A 19,076-nucleotide genomic window follows, 5' to 3' on the forward strand; every position below is an offset into this window, starting at 1 on the left:
CATGGAACTGACCTGGGGTGGAGGTGCCCTCAGGACCGTCCTAGGAGACACCCCTGGATGCCCAATTGGACAGATAAGCCCAGTCCCTCACTTTAGTCTATGGCAAAGCTCCAAAATCAGTGAACCAGAGCAGCTGATTACAAAGATCCATGATCTTCTATTATTCAAAAAGCAAATTCACACATAAATATTGATAACAAAGCCTATTCTTACATGTCTGCTGATGACATGGTGCCCTCTATAATGAATGAGCACATAATGCACAAACATTGCTTTTATAACCACTTAGCAAGGTTTGCTTCTATTTACTAATGAGGTACATTCCCTTCTTTTTGGCACTGCTCATCTGACCTCCCCACCTACTTTGGATATTTTGTCAATTTACTGAAAATTACTTCCTGTGCATATAAAAACAAAATCTGTTTTTTATACTTGACAGGTCATATTAGATTGACTAATTTTTAACAAATGTACTTTGGGAACATAAATGCTCTGTAAGTTTTGAAAGGTATACTACTTTAGCGTAAGATACAACAATTTCAAACTTAACTTCCATACCTGCTAGATCCTAAATCAATTAGTGACTGTGCCTTCTGCATACTGGATCCACCAAATCCTCCTGCCATGGGGCCTAAAGAACCAGTATGAGGCAGCGCTGGAACAAGAGGAAACAAAAAATTAACCCCAGAACTGTAAAGCAACTGGGTATAAGATAATGCTTCATAATCAGCATTCACTTTGACAGAAGCAAGAAAAGCTAATCAGAGTCTTGTTGTTATGATTAACTAGTTAGAACAGAATTAACAAATCTGAACTTTGGAGAAAAATCATTTGTAGGGTTTTCTGGGGTTTTTTGGTTGTTTTTTTTTTAACTCTCATGCATGTGTTAGCATTTCTGTCTGAAATTAGCCATTGGGAAAATAAGAATCCCAATTCTGAGAGCAAGCACTGGACTGTGCTATACTTACTTGAGGAGAAAGGAACAGACAAAGGCTGCAGAAGGCTGGATGTTCCATTTGGCAACGAGGAGGTACTGACAGAAGGCACCAGGGGAGCAGAGATAACCAGAGGAGGAATGGAATTCATGGAGGTCAGAGCCATGGGAGCCAACGGTGCGATCGCAGACACAGACGTGGGCATGGACAGATTTGGCATACTACCCATTCCTAGAGCAAAATCCAATAATTCAGGCTTTAACATTGCAGAGGCTTCAGCAAGAAAATGGGTCCCTTATGTGGGGCAGAAACTACACTAAGCAACTGGCGTCTGGGTTACAATGAGTTAAATTAGATGCTCATGTACAATATTTACTTTTTCTCTAAATTTAGGCAAGACAGCTCACAGGAGAAAATACACTGAAGAACAGGAATTTAAAAAGAAAAATCTTGACAAGCAAATTCATTCTCAAGGTAGTCTTAGCTACTATTTTCACAACAGAGTAAGATCTGGTTTTCTATAATTGCAGCTATACCTATTTCTTCAGCAAGCCTGCTCCCTGAGGAGAATTACAACCTCAAAAGCTGTGACAATCCTCCACAGGGAAAAGCTGCTGCTGTTTCTGAACTAAGTCTCTTCCAATTATCAGCCTTGGAAGAATCCACGGGGGTGAAAAGTCCTTATTAGGGACCCATGCTTAGCAAAGGGTTTCTAGAGGCAGCTGCCTGAGGCAAATTAGGGCACTTGAATTACTGGCTGCACCTTGTGGAAGACAACAGTGCTGGTGAGATGATGGAAAGTTAATAGAGGTAACTGTATGCCAACCACAGCTCCCTGTAAATGCATGCCCTTGTACCCAAACACACGAGATTTGGTGATGGACAGACATTTTAAATCAAGTATGTAATTAATATGTGCACACATTTAATTTCAGTGTAGAAGTGTGCACATATTTTGTAATCCAGCTCAAGTCATTGTGGATATTTTGTGCTATAAAATAACACAATAACAAGCATGCACTGAGTGCCCAAAAACTATAAAAAAAATAAAAGAGTCAAAGGAAATCTATTCAGTTAATCATATAATCAAAACAGTCTGATTCACTTCGAAAAAATATGTAAAACAGCTCTACCAGTTCTACCAAAACTCTGACCTTTGACTAAATTTAACTTTAGAACCCCCACATATAAGTAGGTGACTGAGTAGGAGGAAAAAAAAAAAAGACCACCAGTACAAAATAAGAGCTTGCAAGGCAGATGGCAGATGTGAGTGGCCTTCTTGTCAAAATTGAATAAATGTTTTACTTTATTAAAAGTCTTCAAAGAATGAAATTTTCAAAAATATCAAGAAAGTGACCTGTTGAATTTCCTAAATCAGAATATCCTATTTTCTTTTTTCACACTGATTCACTAAACTTTCATGGTCAGATTAATGCTTTTATTTGGCTGCAATTAACTGTGGCTTTTTTTTTTTTACCTCTGAACACTAAGTAATTATATATTCGTAAGTACCAAAGCGAGCTGACATTAGTGGTGAAAACACTGGAGTTTGTTTCATGACAGGAGGGAGAACTGAAGGCAAGTGCTGTCCTTGCAATTTCAGCTTGATGAGTTTCATAGCTATAGAGAACTCCAGTTGATCCATTTTTCCATCCTTGTTCAGGTCTGAAAGTGTCCTTAAAACAAAACAAAATAAAATAAAATTAGAAAAGAAACAGAAATATAACATTTTTGACCTATGAAACGCTTTCCTACAGATTCATTAACTGTTTTTGCACAGGAAAACAATAAACTTATTGCAAAGTAAATTTTCAACTTCACATAACTTTCTTACCTTTGAGAAGTTTGAGTACCCACTTCTGCAGAGTTCAGTTTTGAGGTTGCTATCTATTAAACATGCTATATATTAAACATTCCCAAGAAAGCAGGAAAGCTTTTGGGAAAGCAGAAGTCTCCTGCCGAGTGGATACACTTGTTGCCTCTGCTGCAAGCCTCTTGCAATGCTTTTCTTTATGCTCCCAGCCAGAATAATTATTTTAAATTAATCCTTGGGAAGGTAAGGAATTAATGCAAGAATCTGGAACAAGATGCAGAAGGATGCAGAAACCTCCTAAAGGCACCATACACCACTATGAAAACTTAATTAATTCACAGTGGTGAATTAACCTCCCAGTGGTGAGGTTTTCTGAGTCTGATACCCACACTGTCCTCCTTCTGACAGTTCTCCAAATAAATACAACAGGAAATATAGGCAACAGTGCATGCATAACCTCCACATTTCTGGTCAGACAGATAATAGGAAATTTTATTAACATTTAAGCATCTAAGGACCAAGCACAAGAATGTAAATAAAATTAGGAGAAAAAAAAAATCAGACTAAGGTTAAGCTTCATTTTTCCTTTGATTCTGTTACTGCTCAGTACAAAACCCCAAGGCCTCATAGAAAAAAATCTCCTTGCCCCTCTTTTCTAGACTGAGGTTTGATGGTGAACACAGTGGTGATGCTGGTTGGACTTGATGAGCCTAGAACACTTTTCTAACCTTAACAACTCTGATACTATGTGGCTGAAGGAAAAACTAACTTGTATTCAGTCATTTTCTTTGGCACTTTTTCTTAAAGTTGTTCTTAATTATTATGAGACTAAGTATGTGTCTTTTAGCACACACACCCCAAACTGAGCACAGGATTCTAGTGAGAACTGAGGGGTTACAGGGAAGAAAACATTTCAAGTGCTGCACTCACCACATATATGCTGCAAGGAACAGCACTTTTTTCAGTTCCTGTATTACAGCATTGCGTGGTATCCCACATATCACAACTGTCCTTCTACTTTTTTTATGTCTTTAGATTTTTTCTTGTCTTCTACTTTATGTGTACTTCAAGCCCTTAATATAGTTTAAAAATGCTACATTCAGCATGATCCAATTTGAAACAATATCATAAGAAAGATGTAAAAATTACTGATTTTTAATTAATTGTTGGTACACATGTGGGCTGAAACCTTCCTCTATATTTAATGAAATTAAAACAATGATTCAGACAACACTTTCTACCTTGACGGCTAAAAGCCTCTGTGAAACACAACACAGCAAAGGTAGCATTTGAATACTATGAATCTGCTGTCTCAGAAAAAACAAACAATAAAGAATACCTTACCATATTTGAGCAAGGATTGAAGATGGCAGACCTGATTGCAAGAAAAAGGTACGTGCTTGATCACCTGGGATAAACAAAGGAAAAAACAGACTTTTATACCAGAGACAGATTTTTGAAGAGCTCAGCATGGTCTTGGGGGATTAGGTTTTTGAAAGAAACCTCCATGCTGGATGCCAAGCTTTCCAGGGCTTTTTTTCCAGCTTTTAACACTGGTGAATGTGATTGTCAGACACCCATGAATTCCATAATTCCCAGTCTTTGCTCTGAAAAGTGATTTCAGATAGCTATAAAAACTTTAACAGGACACAAATCAATGGCTACCAACATCTTAAAAGATGCATGGATTAAAAAATGAATGAAAATTTAGTCCTGCCCCAATTCATATGCAGAAAAGGATGAGAATGCTGTTTCTTTTCTTCTCTATCCCATCTAACTTTAGCCAGTATTGTGTCTCTAGAAAAACTAGGAAAACACCATGTTCTAAATAATAATCTTTTCTGTCAGAGAACACCCACGATTTCAGTATTTCAGGAAGGGAATGGGAACTGTTGTGCAATCAATCCCTTACCAAGTTCCACATCAGCTGGTACACATACAGAACAGGGACAGTGGTGTTTATGCCTACATCTGGGTGAATTACAGATGCTTAAAACTAAGACTTCAAGTTACTCTTTCAGCTCTCTCTTATATTCATACACAAGCTTTTATTTCAAGCATTTGCCAAATAAATAACAAGGCCTGCAGATGTAGATGCAGGTAAGAGCCCAGATGTGGCCTGAGGGCAGCTCTTGGCACTGCACAGTTTCCAGCTGGAGGCAAACACCAACCTCCCAGTGCTGTTTGGCCAAAGCAGGAGTTAGGTGCCACTTAGCATGTTCCAAACACTTTCCACTCTCTCCTCAGTCCTTTCCAGCTTGGAAAGAGGAAAAGCAGGGCCAGTGGAGGAACTAGACAGGGCATTACTGGATAGCTGACCAGGCAGGAGCTGTCAGGGCTGGTCTTTAGTGCCCAGCCACCCACCAAGAATGGGGTATTCTAAAATTAAGACATCTTTGCCAATGAAATTAGGTCTTTCTTGATATCAAAAGCAGATTTTAGATTTAAAACCTCCAAATTCTGAAGTGCATAGCAACATGACCCAGTTGTTTCAGAGGAGACACAGCTGAATGCAACTGGAACTGACAGCAGGCCCCTGCAAAATGCTATTAGTTCACCCAGTCCCTGCTGAAGGCCCAATGGCCCAAATTTCAAGCAGTTGTTAACAAGGACAAGCTGTCAGCATCCCTCTCCCTGCCTGCTCCTGCCAAACAAAGATGTCTAACAGCACAGCATTCTGTCCTCACACTGAGAGACACTTCTGCTGTGTCTGATGTCACCTGCCAGAACAGCTACTGGAGGTGCTCCCTGGCAGCCTCCCATGTGAGCACAGATTTCACCTGATATTCTCTGGTTTCTGAAACTAGACAGCATGGCAGCACACAGCTGGTGGCTGCAGAAGTGACAGGGTTAAACAGAACAGCATTCCCGTGCCAGACTTGAGAGGAAAGCTTGTTAAGTTTACTAATAACCTGTGGCTGTTTGCCTGAAGAACATGGTTATTAGTCACACAACAAAGGGCTAGAAATAGGATGCAGTTCTCAAACTGTTCTGCAGAGATAGGTATGTGTACACAGAAGTTAATGTGTAATGCAGAGCCTCAGACCAACCTGTAATGAAACCCCCTGTGGGTTTAAGGCTATCGAACTGCTTGTCATGCTTGGCCCGCTCTTCAGAGGTGATGGCCCATATGTTTGGCCCTCCTGGAAAAAAAAACCAAAACAAATCAACAAAAAACCAATGAACAACCAAATAGACTGAAAACTTACAAAAAACCACGTCACTTGCAAAATAAAAGCTTGGATTTCTCAAGAGACAAAGTTAGATGTGGACACACCCAGCTCCTACCAGCTTGGCAAGGACCTTATGCAACACAAACCTGCTTCCCAGATGTGCAAGCCCAGCTGAGACAATGCCCCAGCCAGACTGCTTCACCCTGGCTTTCAAACAAACTCTGTCGTCCTTCAGAGCTGGTGAAGAGGAGTTTCCTGTGGCTGCTGATTGTTTGCAGCCCAGGCAGGATGTGCCTCACCATTCCCTGTGTGAGCCAAACCCTCCCCTGGCTCTCTGATGAACAAATGGCATTCAGTGTCACCCAGGTTCCCATGCATGGGGTTAACACCCTCAAGGCTTACACTTGTCTTGCCAGCACTCTAAAAAGCAAATAGGGACTACTAACAAAAATAACTTGGTTGTGTCTGACAAAGAAGTGACATTTTGGGCTGTTTGTTTTTTTGTTTTAAACAGCATGCAATGTCCACTATACATTTTTCATTACTTCATGAAGAATAAAATATTACAGCCTAAGAGTAGGAATGAGAAGTTACAGGGAATAACTGTGTTTACAGTGCTGGTAATACCAGGCAGAACCAGAGAGACTTTCAGAAATGCTGCAACCTGCTGCATAAAGGTCAGGGTGTGCATCCTTTGCAGGAAAAGCAGCTTGCCAGAAATAATTTGGTTTGTTTTTTAAGTAAAAGGATGTTTTAGTCAGGAAGTTCTTGACAAATATTTAATTTTTCGAATCAATGAATGCAAGAATTAGCCAAAATTCTGAATGGAACCACTCAAAACAGCATTAAAAGGTTATTATATGAAAAAAACTTCTAAAATTACATTCTGCTGAGTATTACTACTTCCAAAGAACTGTTAATCTGCTCAAGTGTTTGTATTGCTCCCTGAAAGAATTATTTATTCAAGGGAATAAATAATTCTTCTAATATGATATTAACAACTTGCTTTAAAAGCCACAGTACTTGGGGGAAAAAAAAGTTAGCATAAAAGGCTTCCTCTTCCTGCATAAAACTTATTTCAAAAAGCTCTGAGTCTCCAAAATTTCAAGAGGTTTTTTCACTGTTTTTTAATGTGTAACAGCAAAGTGCAGGGACTGTGAGCTGATATACTTGCCAATACAGACACAGTAACAATGTTAATCATCTCTCCCCTTTGTTTAGCTACATAAACAAATACATTTTCAAAAACAGTATTAATTTTTTCTCTTAAAAAGGTCCTGTTAAAAATGTATTTCTCCTTGTATGTGTACAGATTTAATTTTCTTTACCCTTGCTCCCTTAGAGCAATAAAATAGTTGAAAAGACCAAAACAAAACAGAAACTCACTGGGGAGATGTATGACAGAAAAGATAGGTGGGCATTAGGATACAACCTCTACACACTTGAATTTGGAGTTCTGCTTCTCTCTTTTGAGGATATGCCAATTTTTTTTTTAGTGTGGCCTCAATGAAAGAGTCTTTTTACTAGTTACATGTGAAATTGCACTTCAAGAACACCCCTTTTTTTCTTCTGATTAAATGCGCATAAATAAATCTAGATTAGATACTGATAATAAAGTGAAGTAAATCTGAATCAGATGCCTAGAAGTCAATGGGCACTGTAAGCATTACTGGAAGACACTAATGAGGACAACTTACACCCCTAAGGCAAAAATTAGAGCAGCACTTAGATTTCTTTTAAGTGTTAATTTTAAGCTAGAAATGGGAAATGCCTAAGATGTGGCTGTGATTATAGAAATTATCTCAACCAGATGAAAAAATGCTCCTAAAGCTGCCAGCAGTAACTTCAGAGAAATTGACTACTTTTTAATTTTTGGAAAACAAAATATTATCAACATTACATTTTCCTTCTATTAAATACCCCTCTCTGAACATCTTTTGAAGAAGGTAGCTGCAACACTCCTCAGCTTTTTAACACTAATGACAGAAAGATTAAGAGCACCACAATATATTCACACGGTCAGTGGCTACAAAGGGATAAAAACAGAGAAACAATTTCTTGACTGGAGTTATGACCATCACCATGGCCCCTCTAGAGAACCCAATTTACATTGCAAGGCAACTTTTGATCATATATGCACAGTTTCTTCCTTATTTGTCATAGATTAAGCAAGAAAATGGCAATTGATCTTGAAAATCTCACATATTTCTGTATTCAAGAGTTGTTTTACTATCTGGTAAATTATATTTCCGCTCCAACTACGAAATTCAGCATTCTACACAGCATTGTCTCAAATGCTAACACCTTGCATGTCAGCAAATCCCCAAATTCATACCTGTATCTGGATGATGATTAAAATCTCATTCAACAAGTGATTCAGGATCCACATTTACCCTTCATTCTCATTTTTGCCTTCCTTAAGACATCCAAGAACATTGCTATTTTTTGCACACTTGATATTTTGCACACTTTTACCTCTGGATCTACATCTTTAAGGTCCTTTCTGTTCCATGCCTGTGGCTCTATGATTCAGTCCAACTGCCCTGCAAGTAGCAGGAACATCTTTCATCAGCCCAGGTTGCTCAGAGCCTCATCCAGCCTGGCCTGGGAACACTCCCAGGGATGGGGCAGCCTGTGCCAGGGCCCCATCTCCCTTGTAGGAAAATTCTGCATTACATCTATTTGAAATCTACAATTTTTTTAATTTAAAACCATCACCCCTTCTCCTATCTCAACAGGTCCTGCTAGTGTGTTTGTCCCCACCTTTTTTACAGGCCTCCTTTAAGTGCTAAACAGAAAGAGAAAGATCTCTCTGGAGCCTTTTCCAGGTTGAACAACCCCAAGTTTCTATCAAGTATAAATTTAATTTTAAAAAAGAAATCTTTGACTAAAACCACGTTATTCTATCAACAAGTGCTTCTACAGCCTTCCACAGTCCTAGTGAGTCAGTGCAAGCAGCTGTCATGGAATAGTGATAACTACAAACATCATCAAAAGCACATTCTGGGAATGTTTCAGGGAACTGAAAACACCAACCTGCTGATAATTTATTTTCAACACTAAGAAAAATTTCAGATTCTCCCTTTCCCTAGGGACAAAGACTGAGAGCTTTACTTTTTTGGTGATTAATTCCATAAAGATATGCTCTCTAATGGTTTCTTTATAGGCATGGAAGAAAATGTAGTAAGTCTTAAATTCCAATGTATAAAAACATAGAATTTTTAAAATATATTCACAGCAGGAATTAGGATCTAGAGAACAGCACACTTTTAAGACAGCACACCCCTCCCAGTGAAATTTTAGTGCTTGGCTATAACTGAATGAAGGACCAGAAAATTAAGTTTTATCCAAACTTCACTTGAGAGAGTGTCTGCCATCTGCAGCCTGAACTAGAACAGGTCATTGTTTTCTGAATAGAGGTTAATAACTGCTGGACAATTAAAGTATTTGTGTAAAATAAAATAAATAATAAAAAAAACCCCCATTGCTTCTAGTAAGGATCCATAGTGAATGCAGTCAAACCCCCCTTTAATTATTTAAAGGATTCACTGTTTTTTTCAACTCCCACCCCATATGCCACAGAAACAAGATAAAGAGCACAGCACAAGAGGGAAGGCTAAAGCACTGTGAATGATTGTATTTAGCTTAACCAGGTGTTCACAGCTCTTTTGATGGTGCCCTTGGTGACACAATTAAGAAAAGTAAAATTTGTGTACAGAAAAGATCATATGAAGATTTCTCAAAATACTATATGAAAATACCATATCAATCTATCTGAAATAAACACTTTCAACCTTGGGACTCACAAGGTCTTGGCAATTCCACAAAGCACATCACAGCACCATTCTCCAAAGTAATTGTTGTGTTTACCTATATAGTACAACCAAGATCATCACAAAAACTCAGCCAAAATCAGTCTGAAACTCGATTCTCCTGCGCCATCACCATCAAATCATGCTACAAGAATCTTGCTACTATCCTCACAAATACTGTGTTTGCTTCCCAAAACTTCTTCACAAGTGGTAAAAATGGACACTCAGTGGAACTGCTGAGAGAAGTTACACTGCCTGGTTTGCACACAGCCACGTCCTGGGCATGCTGAACTGTGATCAAGGGAAGATACTCCTTTCCTGGGAAAGGCAGAACTGCAGGAGGAGTCAAACATCTGCCACCCAAGATGTATCATCTAAACTGATCTGGCTTAACTCAGCCATTTTTTGCACTAACATACCTTCAGTTCTAGGGTTGAGAAATGTCTTGCCTGTAAACCAGACCCAATGAATTCTGCATAGAGAAACTTCTGCTCTTCCATCCACATGGCCCCAGTCCTCACTCATGGCAAGTCATGCATGAATCACAAACCAAACTGCAGGGTCTGCTCCTCACAGCCTTCTCTGATCACAGGATAAGCAAGAGGCAGGAATCTCCTTGATGGAGCAGTGCTGAACCTCTGGCTGCCCAAGCAGCAGTGAGCTACAATGTGTAAAATCAGATTTTACAGATCAGTTCCCCACCAGAAATCAAAATACAGTTGCTACTGCATGCTCCCATGAGAGGCTTTGCTGCTGACAATGAATAGTACATTACTTTTCTGATTCAACTTAAATTTCCTGGACATTTTTGACATCTAAATCATTTTTCCCAACTCTAGCTGATGAAATTTTGGAGGGGGAGAACAGTACAATCTCTCTGACAAGAAGATATCTCATTAATTCATTATTCTTCAAAACAGGTTACTTTAGAATCTTACAACTTCATACATGAAGCCAACACTGTATTCGACTACCCTGGAATCAAAACTCAAGAAATGCTCAACTTGAGAGATTTTTCCCACAAAGACTTTGCCTAGAACAGAGTAACTACTGTCTTCACCTACTCTTTCTGCTTATGAAAAACCACAAGTCTATCTTACTACGACTTCTAAAAGACTGAGGCCAAATTTTCTTCTTTCTTTCCTGGTACTTTTAGAGAAGGCTGGTACTTTTAGAGAAGACTGAATAAATGTCAGCACTGGCAATTGTTCTCAACATCCAGTGTTGGAAACCTGGACTTCACATCCAGATATGTCTCCACAGATTCCCTATTCCAAATATTCCCTATTCCAAAACAGAAAGCCAACAGTGAAAGGTCCTTTATTTGCCCACTCCAAAACTCTACAACACATTCAAGAGTTCAATGTCACATGTGTACTCTGCCCATGTGGGATGACAAAGACCCAAACACCCAAAGCTAAACACACTTCAAACTTCACTGTCAAGACTTCTCTGAAGATGACAAAATACAGACTGCCCTCACTTTCATGTAACAGGTATTTCTGTAATTCCATATGGCAGACCTCACAGTTTTCTATTGCTGGAAACTAGTGACTATGCTGTTGATTTGATATCTTCAGTTTTGTTAGGTTCATTTTAAATAAAAGACACCTCTTTAGGTGAGAGTAGGGAGGTCGACTTATGGCAGGATCACAGCATTTCAGGAAAGCTCTAGAAATGTCTTTACAGCACTGCATCAGACAGATAACCTTTTGAATAAAATAAAGGACTTGCTTTGATGGGCTGCCAACATCAAAAGGGAAACAAGCACTGTTCTTTCCTTAAAACAGTAAATCACCAATGAAAGAGAAGGGAGAAAAGAAAGTTCAGCCCTAGAAGAAAAGTAGATAGATTTGAAAATGCTCTGTGTTAAGACCTCTGCTACTGGTTAGTCCTGCCCATAGGCAAAAGGCAGCTATAGTGAGAACAGCAGGATTACTGATAAGGAAAAACCATAAGACATTTCTCACATTCTCCAGAATATCTTTGTTTCTCACTCACAGGCATTGCTCGTTTTTCTCTAATAAAAACTATGCTCCTATGACTTACCAAGTTAATTAACTCCACAGAGATGATAAACCTAAATTGAAAGAGCATTCCTTGTACATGTCAGTCATGAGGATTATACCACCACCTCTGTAACCATCAAAAAAACTAGCGTGAAGCTTCATAATGACCTTAAATAAATACTTATCCCTGTGTTTAAAGACAGGGAAATTTCAGCACAGACAAGCAGCAACGTGCCTCAAGCTGTATAACAAGGGGTTTTCCTTAATGCAACCAGCAATCACATTACAGTCTCCTATTAGGAGCCTCCAGAGAGTTGTCTGGTCTAGGACATATTGGGATTAATCTAATAATTCCAGTCTTTCTGTGTTTGCAGATAAATTTACCACAGAGGCATTTGTCACAGATTTGATTTAACACTCCCAATTGAGATGTTGAATCAGGCTTCTAATTTTTTCTCAGTGGTGAGTAAACACTCCAGGAGTCTGAAAATACACAGAACATTTTACCATTAGTCTGAATTTGAGATTCTTTATCAGTGTTATTGCTATTTCCAATATTTGCTTCCCTCCTTCACTGTTGATTCTATATCTCTAACAAGAGAAAAATGACTAATAATCAGCATCGACCCTTATTTAGGTGTGCTAATGAGTATGAACTACTACTGTGGAGGCTTTGGGTCCATCCCAAAGCATCACCTGCTCTTCCTTGAGGTTTGCACCTGCTCTTCCCAGGTTCCACAATCTCAGGTCATCACAGGAGCCCCATGCAATCTTCTTTCACAATACATACATTAATCCCCAATTACTCATCCTACCAGAAATGCTCCATGGAGGCTCTCATCTTTATTAAGCAACAGCAAGGCATCTGCCAGAGGAAAAGGGTGTCTATTTCTGTGCTTAACTGTAACTTCAGCCACTTCTTTTTGTGTGCACATAGTTAAAAGGAAAAACTTGTAGCTAAAGCATGTTAAACATGATTCTCCTTCAATTTTGTAACTTCACTAAATTTACAAGAATTGTGCCCATTGAAGCCAAGAGAATTTTTACAGATTTTTCAAGCACCTCTTGCACAGCTGGTACCTGCAGACAGGTTGTTAAATAGTGTCAGGCACATGCAAGGCTACAAGATTTGACCAAGAAAAGGCTGTTTAATTGTAGAGCAAACTTACCGAAATGTGGGCAAAGCAACAGCAGCCACATTGCATTTTAGAGTGCAATTAATATTCTTTACATTATGTACAGAATTTCCAGATATTTGCTATACTGGGAACTCTCAGGTTGGGCAGTTCACTGAAATCAAATATTGAGCTTGTTAAAACTATCCACTTGCTCCTGTGAGATACGGTGCAGAATTCTGCCTGGAGATCTTGTCACTGACAGCCCCCACTCTGATAGACAAAATCCATCCATAAAGGAAGAACATCAGAACACAGAACACTCTGTGCCATGCAGTGATCCCAATGTAGAAACATAATCCATGCTTTCAGGAGGAATATAATCCCTAAAACAATTTAGAGATACATAATAGTGTAATCCATGCTAACAGTATAGATCCAATTCTTTTCTGAACTCTACAGCACACTTGGCTATTCCAAAGCACTTAAACTATCAGTTTATAATAGCAGGATAGTATTTCTATACTTTATAAATATCGTAGAATATTTTAGCTCATTAAGGCTATCCATTTTCAGAAGATCATTTTTAATTAAATTATGGCCAATTCCACTGAAGCACTAAAAAACCCAAAAAACCCCCAAAAAACAACAATAACAACAACAACAACAAAAAACCAAACAAAAAACCACAGCAACAAAGAAAACCCACACCAAGGAAGAAAAATACTGAAAAATAAAAAAAAGTAAGGTTTTGTTAATGGTCCACTAATGTAAAAATACATCAGGAAATGTGTGCTAGAAAGGTGTATAAACTTGACAGTATTCTGAGCTGCAAATTAATATGCTACCCTTTACAGTAGTTTTCTGTAGAGTTTTTAACAATTCATTCAATAGTGGGTTTTTAAAGTTTTAATGAAGCAAGCTTCCTACATCTCATCAAAAAACTGCAATCACTCTAATATGCAATGCTGGTAAACTCATGTTTTGTTATTAACAGCTAATTAACTTTGCCTTTCCTTACAGGAAGATGCTGGCACACAGAGCTGGGCTTAATCTAAGCCTTTGCCAGATTTAGATTCAATACCAGCAATTACTATAAAATTATTTTCTGCCTAATTCTGGAGAAACAATGGCAGCGAAACCAGTTGTAGTTGCTGAGTTACACTGATGCAGCACATGAACCAAGCCCCTTCTTCTAGCCAATGACAGCTCTGTCTGTGCCCAGAATCACAGAACCACAGAATCATTTAGGTTGGGAAACACCTTTAAGATCACGGAGCCCAGCCATCAACCCAGCACTGCCAAGCCCAGCACTAAACCAAGCCCCTCAGTGCCACATTTACATGTCTTTTAAATGCCCACAGGGATGATGACTCCAGCACTGCCCTGGGCAGCCTGTCTAATGCTTGACAACCCTTTCAGGAAAGAAATTTTTTTCCAGTATTCAATCTGAATCTCCCCCGGTACAACTTGAAGCCACTTTGCCTTGTCCTGTCATTTGTTACTTGTGAACAGAGCCTGACCCCACGTGGCTGTCCCCTCCTGTCAGGGAGCTGTGCAGAGCCAAAAGGTCCCTCCTGAGCCTCCTTTTCTCCAGGCTGAGCCCCTTTCCCAGCTCCCTCAGCTGCCCCTCCTCAGATCTGTGCTCCAGACCCTTCCCCAGCTCCGTTCCCTTCCCTGGACACGCTCCAGCCCCTCAATGTCCTTCCTGAGCTGAGGGGCCAGAACTGCACACAGGGTTTGAGGCACATCCTCTCCAGTGCCCAGCACATGGGAATGGTCATTTTCCTCAACCTGCAATTCATACTTTTGGATGGATTTTAGAAATGGAAAGAAGAGAAAAGTCATGCCAAAAAGTCTTTCCAATGGAAGGTATGAAAAGGTCAAGTAAGCAATATTATCATTGCACAATATAGTCATACTTTGCTAAATTCTCCAGCTTTAAGCCCTGCCTCTATTTGTTTTTAAGGAGAGAAACTTCCAGCTGACAAAATCCATGGCCTTCCTTCCCAGCCTGACACAGAGGATTGAAGCCATGCTTCCCCTTCAGTTAAGGACAAGTCAGAAGCTTTTCCGAGTAAACTCATCAACCTGTATTGTATCAAAGCCTTCCAGGAAAAAACCAAAAATTTTTAGTTACCATGTTTGTGGAAAAAGATCACCAGAGCTTAAACCAAACATTTCTAATCCTGGAAACTGATGCTTTATGCTGCTGCTGCTCACCAGCATTCACAAAACAACCCTATGACTTAATTAAAAATTTACAAAAGAACAATTTGTTTAATTATTGTCTAGCAAATCTCTGTGGAGTGCAGCAAAACTAATAAGATTCAGGTGAGTTTCCATCTGTGGCAGCCAATAAATCTTTCTGCACCAGGAGAAATGCAGGCAGTAAAAATACCAGGGAAGAGGATGCAAAGTGAAACTTGAAATTAGGTGTGGTAAAGGAAATTATTCTCCCACAAAGACATACACTGACAAAATCAGAACAGAATTCTGTTTCGGGAATATTAGGTCCTTTCCAGTAATTTTTGTAGTTCTCATCACTATCTTCATCAGAGTAAAAACCACATTTCTGGGTTCTCAGACTTGAGGAGGAAGTCTGGGACCAGGAGGAAGCTTGATGGGTTATATTTGCAGGGGAGAACTGGGACAGACTTGAAAGAGAAGAGGAAAACAGACAAATAAAAAAATAACCCCAAAAAATTACACAGGAAGAGTGGGAGAAAAGAAAAAATGAAGAGGCATTTCCTGAATGATCTTGGAATAAAATAAAAACAGGAGATAATTCAGGAAACAAAACACAGTAACAGTCCTTCCAGCAGAGACTGAATATTCCCCCAGCTGATATCCCAGCACAGAGTGACAGTGTGAGCCAAGCATGTGGTGGTGCTGCTCCAGGGTGTCTCCTCAGCCCCAGGGCAGCTCCTGAAACAGAAACTGCCTCATTACTAGAAGGAAAATCCACCTATCTCTAATAATTTAAGGAATCCAAGACCTTTTGTCATCCACAGCTTCCTACAGCTTTCATTGTTTATTTGACACAGTGCAAAGTGCTCTGTATGACTGATATCTATGGTACTTTCATCTGATACTGGATAATCCTTGTGTTATCAGAGAATAATTACCATTCCCTTGCCTGAAAAATAATGGATGACCTTGGGAAGGTGACATCTGTATTTTCCACCATTTCCAAGCTGAAATGTCCTAATCAATTCAATTAATCCACACATGGAAGCTGTTCTGTATCTTTAATCACTCTTGTGACCCTCCTCTTTGTAACTTCTAGTCCTGGCAGAAAGAAAAAATGAAGGGAAAACTGGAAGGAAACACAAAGCAAACAGAAGTAAGAATAAGAGAGTTTGCTCAAACAGTTCTCCTTAGAAGGATAAATTACTAATTAGCAGAACCTGCCAACTACATCCAGCACATATACAATATTACTTTCCTAGCACACATGGGGGTTTGATCTGAAATGTAATAAATTTAAAACTGTTTAATTTATGTTCATACAACCATTGGTATCAGTTTATATCATATCAGTTATATATATCAGTTTATATCACAGTCCCTAATCCTGCCTTGCCAGCAGGCTCATAGGGACATTTATGGGCTAGAATTTGGAACAGAATTCTTCCCTGGGTATTACAGTTGTTACAGTTTCTCAGTTGCCAGAAACCATAGATTTAGCAAGCTTCTTGAGCCAAAAAAACCCCCAAAGGGAAAGGAAAAAAAAAAAAAAGGCAGCAACCATTTAATAGCCATGGCGCAGATCTTTCCTCCTCAAGTTTTAATTCCATGTTTCCAAAAGATCTTAAAGACAGTGAGTCCTAAAACTGAGTTGTGAGTTGTTCACTGTGTTAAACAAGCTACCAAATAAACAAACAAACCCATTTTCTTCTGCTAGCCTTAAATTCAATCATTTCACTAGGTACCATGTTGCTTTGCAGCTATGAAAAAATACAGTAAATATTCCTTCCCTTGCTAGCATTTTCTAAACTGTTATGGCTTTACAGGTTTTTAGCTGTCTCTAAAAAAACACCTAAACTATCTGTAGCTGTCTCTAAACTAAACTACACAACTCTAATCCATTTAGTCTCACTTAGCACAGGAGTAAGATCTCAACCTCTCTGTGGCCACCTTTTTCACAGATATCCTTACTTTGTGTTTAATTCCTTTTGTGTAACAGATTCCGGCAGCTACAAAGTGGATCATTTCCAGAAAAGGGAGCTTAGTGAATGTTATCTTCAGGCCAGGTTAAAAAGGACTGTCTTTGTATTTCTTAATCCAATCTGAATACAGAGAACATGAGTAATAGGAGGAGAGACTCTGCTGGCCTTCCAACCCACATCATCTCCATCAGAAACAGTTTATACACTAACTCACACCTGTAAATTTTATCTCCCCAGTCCTGAAGATTTCCTATGAGACACAGACCTATGACAGCACTATTATTTGTTTCACAACAAATTTCACTTGTAGCTGGTAAGGAAAAAGAAGTGTACCCTTTTTGGTGCAGTTATACAAGTATCAACACACACTGTAGCAGGTGCGGAGCTTCACAGCAGTGAAAACGGGACTTTTCAGGAAAGATCTGTTTCCTACAGAAACAGCTGTGCTGCAGAGATCATGGTTCAATGCAAAATCATGGTTATGAGAAGAATTGCAGGGGAAAATGTCGGTGCATAATTTAAAATATACCACCTCTTATTTATATTTATATAGATAAAAAACTTTTAAGCAAATTACTTCAGTAAGACGAAGTAAAAGAGCAGCAAAAGTTCTTGATATTCATTTAATCTTACCTGTTCTGGAGATTTGCATACAGAGAACTTCACATCCAACTAAAGCACAAATGTTTTTAGCTTATTAAAACATCTTCTCTGAAGATAGCCAGGATGAATGCTAGTCCCATGGACACTGACATTCTTTCATCTTTCCAAGGTTTCACCCCTTGCAGCTCTCTCAGAGATGATTCAAAGCTACTGTCCCATTGTCAGAAAAACAACAGATGTCCCAAAGAACTGATGCAGTACACAGGAAAGCCTGAACACACAAGATTCCTAATTAAAGTAATAGGCATTATATAAATATATCTGACAGACCACAATGCCTGAAAAATGTGTTTGTTCTTGCCATTATAATTAGTGGGCTAAACCTGAACTCATTCTGCCAATACTGATTAGTATTGTCTGTGGCCTGCTCAAAATGATGATCACAGATGATCTGGAATTTAGTAGCTGTTAAGATGGTGCCACTTCACACAATGCTCATCAACCCTAAATTGCAACAACCGCATGAAGTGGCTTATCAGAGTAATGTATTTCACAAACTTGGGAGTTAAACCTTCAAAGAAATGAACATTTTAACAGTCAAAGCAATTTGAAACTTAGCCATGTTTTAGATTTACGTTTTTGAGTCTTCTCAGCTAAGCCTTCAGCCTTCTGCTCCATTTTGGGAAAGTATTTGTAGATCTTCTTGTGTTTTTTTGTTTAGGGTTTTATGTGCTTTGAAGAAAAAACACCAGGAAGTCTCTCTGACATTCAAAATGAATAAAGCAGCTTACATTATAGTATTAGTATTCCAGATAAAAACCGTCCTGGGTTTCCCACTCAGTGAAAACTTACCTTATAAAAGCTAACACATGATACTAACAAAATGAAATCTTAGCAAAACAAAACTATAGGCCTAAAGTAAGTTAACAGCTCAAGATCTAACACTAATCTTCATTATTATCTAATTCTTCATTACATTTTAGGAGTACCAGATTGGAAGGGACTTCCAAGATTACCATGTGCAGTCTGCTACTTCTCCAAGAAACTCTAATACATTAATTCCTTCCTAAAATGCAAGTTCTGCCTGAAGGCAATCAGATTTCCTCCTTGATCATGGTCCAGAATGTCACTGCTGACAGAACCATTCCCATTTCCAGACCAACTACATCAACAGCTGCTTCATCTCTATTTACCCCTGTCCTAACATTGTACTCAAAGACAAGTTGGTTTCCTTCCCTAATGTTGTTCTTCCTTGTAAGAAAAAATAAAGAGTACATTTATTTACTGAGTAGGAAATGCAATGAAATTAAAATTAAAACCCCAAACAAAACAGTAAGCTTTTATTTGGGCAGGTTAACGAAGGCAATCCTTTTATTCTTTCTCAGCACTTAATTAATTACACTGAAGCCCAGCTCTGTATCTATTTCACTCCCTTGGTTCTTTT

General features: G+C 38.9%; 1 protein-coding gene across 6 annotated transcripts in view; it reads right to left on the reverse strand.

Annotated features, from left to right (window-relative positions):
• The window catches only part of ITSN2 (intersectin 2), an 80,440-nt gene that overhangs the window by 43,413 nt on the left and 17,951 nt on the right, over nucleotides 1-19,076 (reverse strand). For 5 of the 6 annotated variants that reach the window (XM_059842981.1, XM_059842982.1, XM_059842983.1 and 2 more), the window contains exons 3-7: nucleotides 5,799-5,891; nucleotides 4,093-4,156; nucleotides 2,448-2,611; nucleotides 969-1,166; nucleotides 559-655 (exon numbers count right to left, since the gene is read on the reverse strand). In XM_059842981.1, the coding sequence (XP_059698964.1) occupies nucleotides 559-655; nucleotides 969-1,166; nucleotides 2,448-2,611; nucleotides 4,093-4,156; nucleotides 5,799-5,891 (616 nt within the window). Of the gene's footprint in view, nucleotides 1-558; nucleotides 656-968; nucleotides 1,167-2,412; nucleotides 2,612-4,092; nucleotides 4,157-5,798; nucleotides 5,892-19,076 lie in introns of those variants that run through there. The other variant, XM_059842985.1, reaches the window with a different exon arrangement.

The sequence above is a fragment of the Haemorhous mexicanus genome, chromosome 3 (assembly GCF_027477595.1).
Source record: "Haemorhous mexicanus isolate bHaeMex1 chromosome 3, bHaeMex1.pri, whole genome shotgun sequence".
NCBI classification, from domain to species: domain Eukaryota; kingdom Metazoa; phylum Chordata; class Aves; order Passeriformes; family Fringillidae; genus Haemorhous; species Haemorhous mexicanus.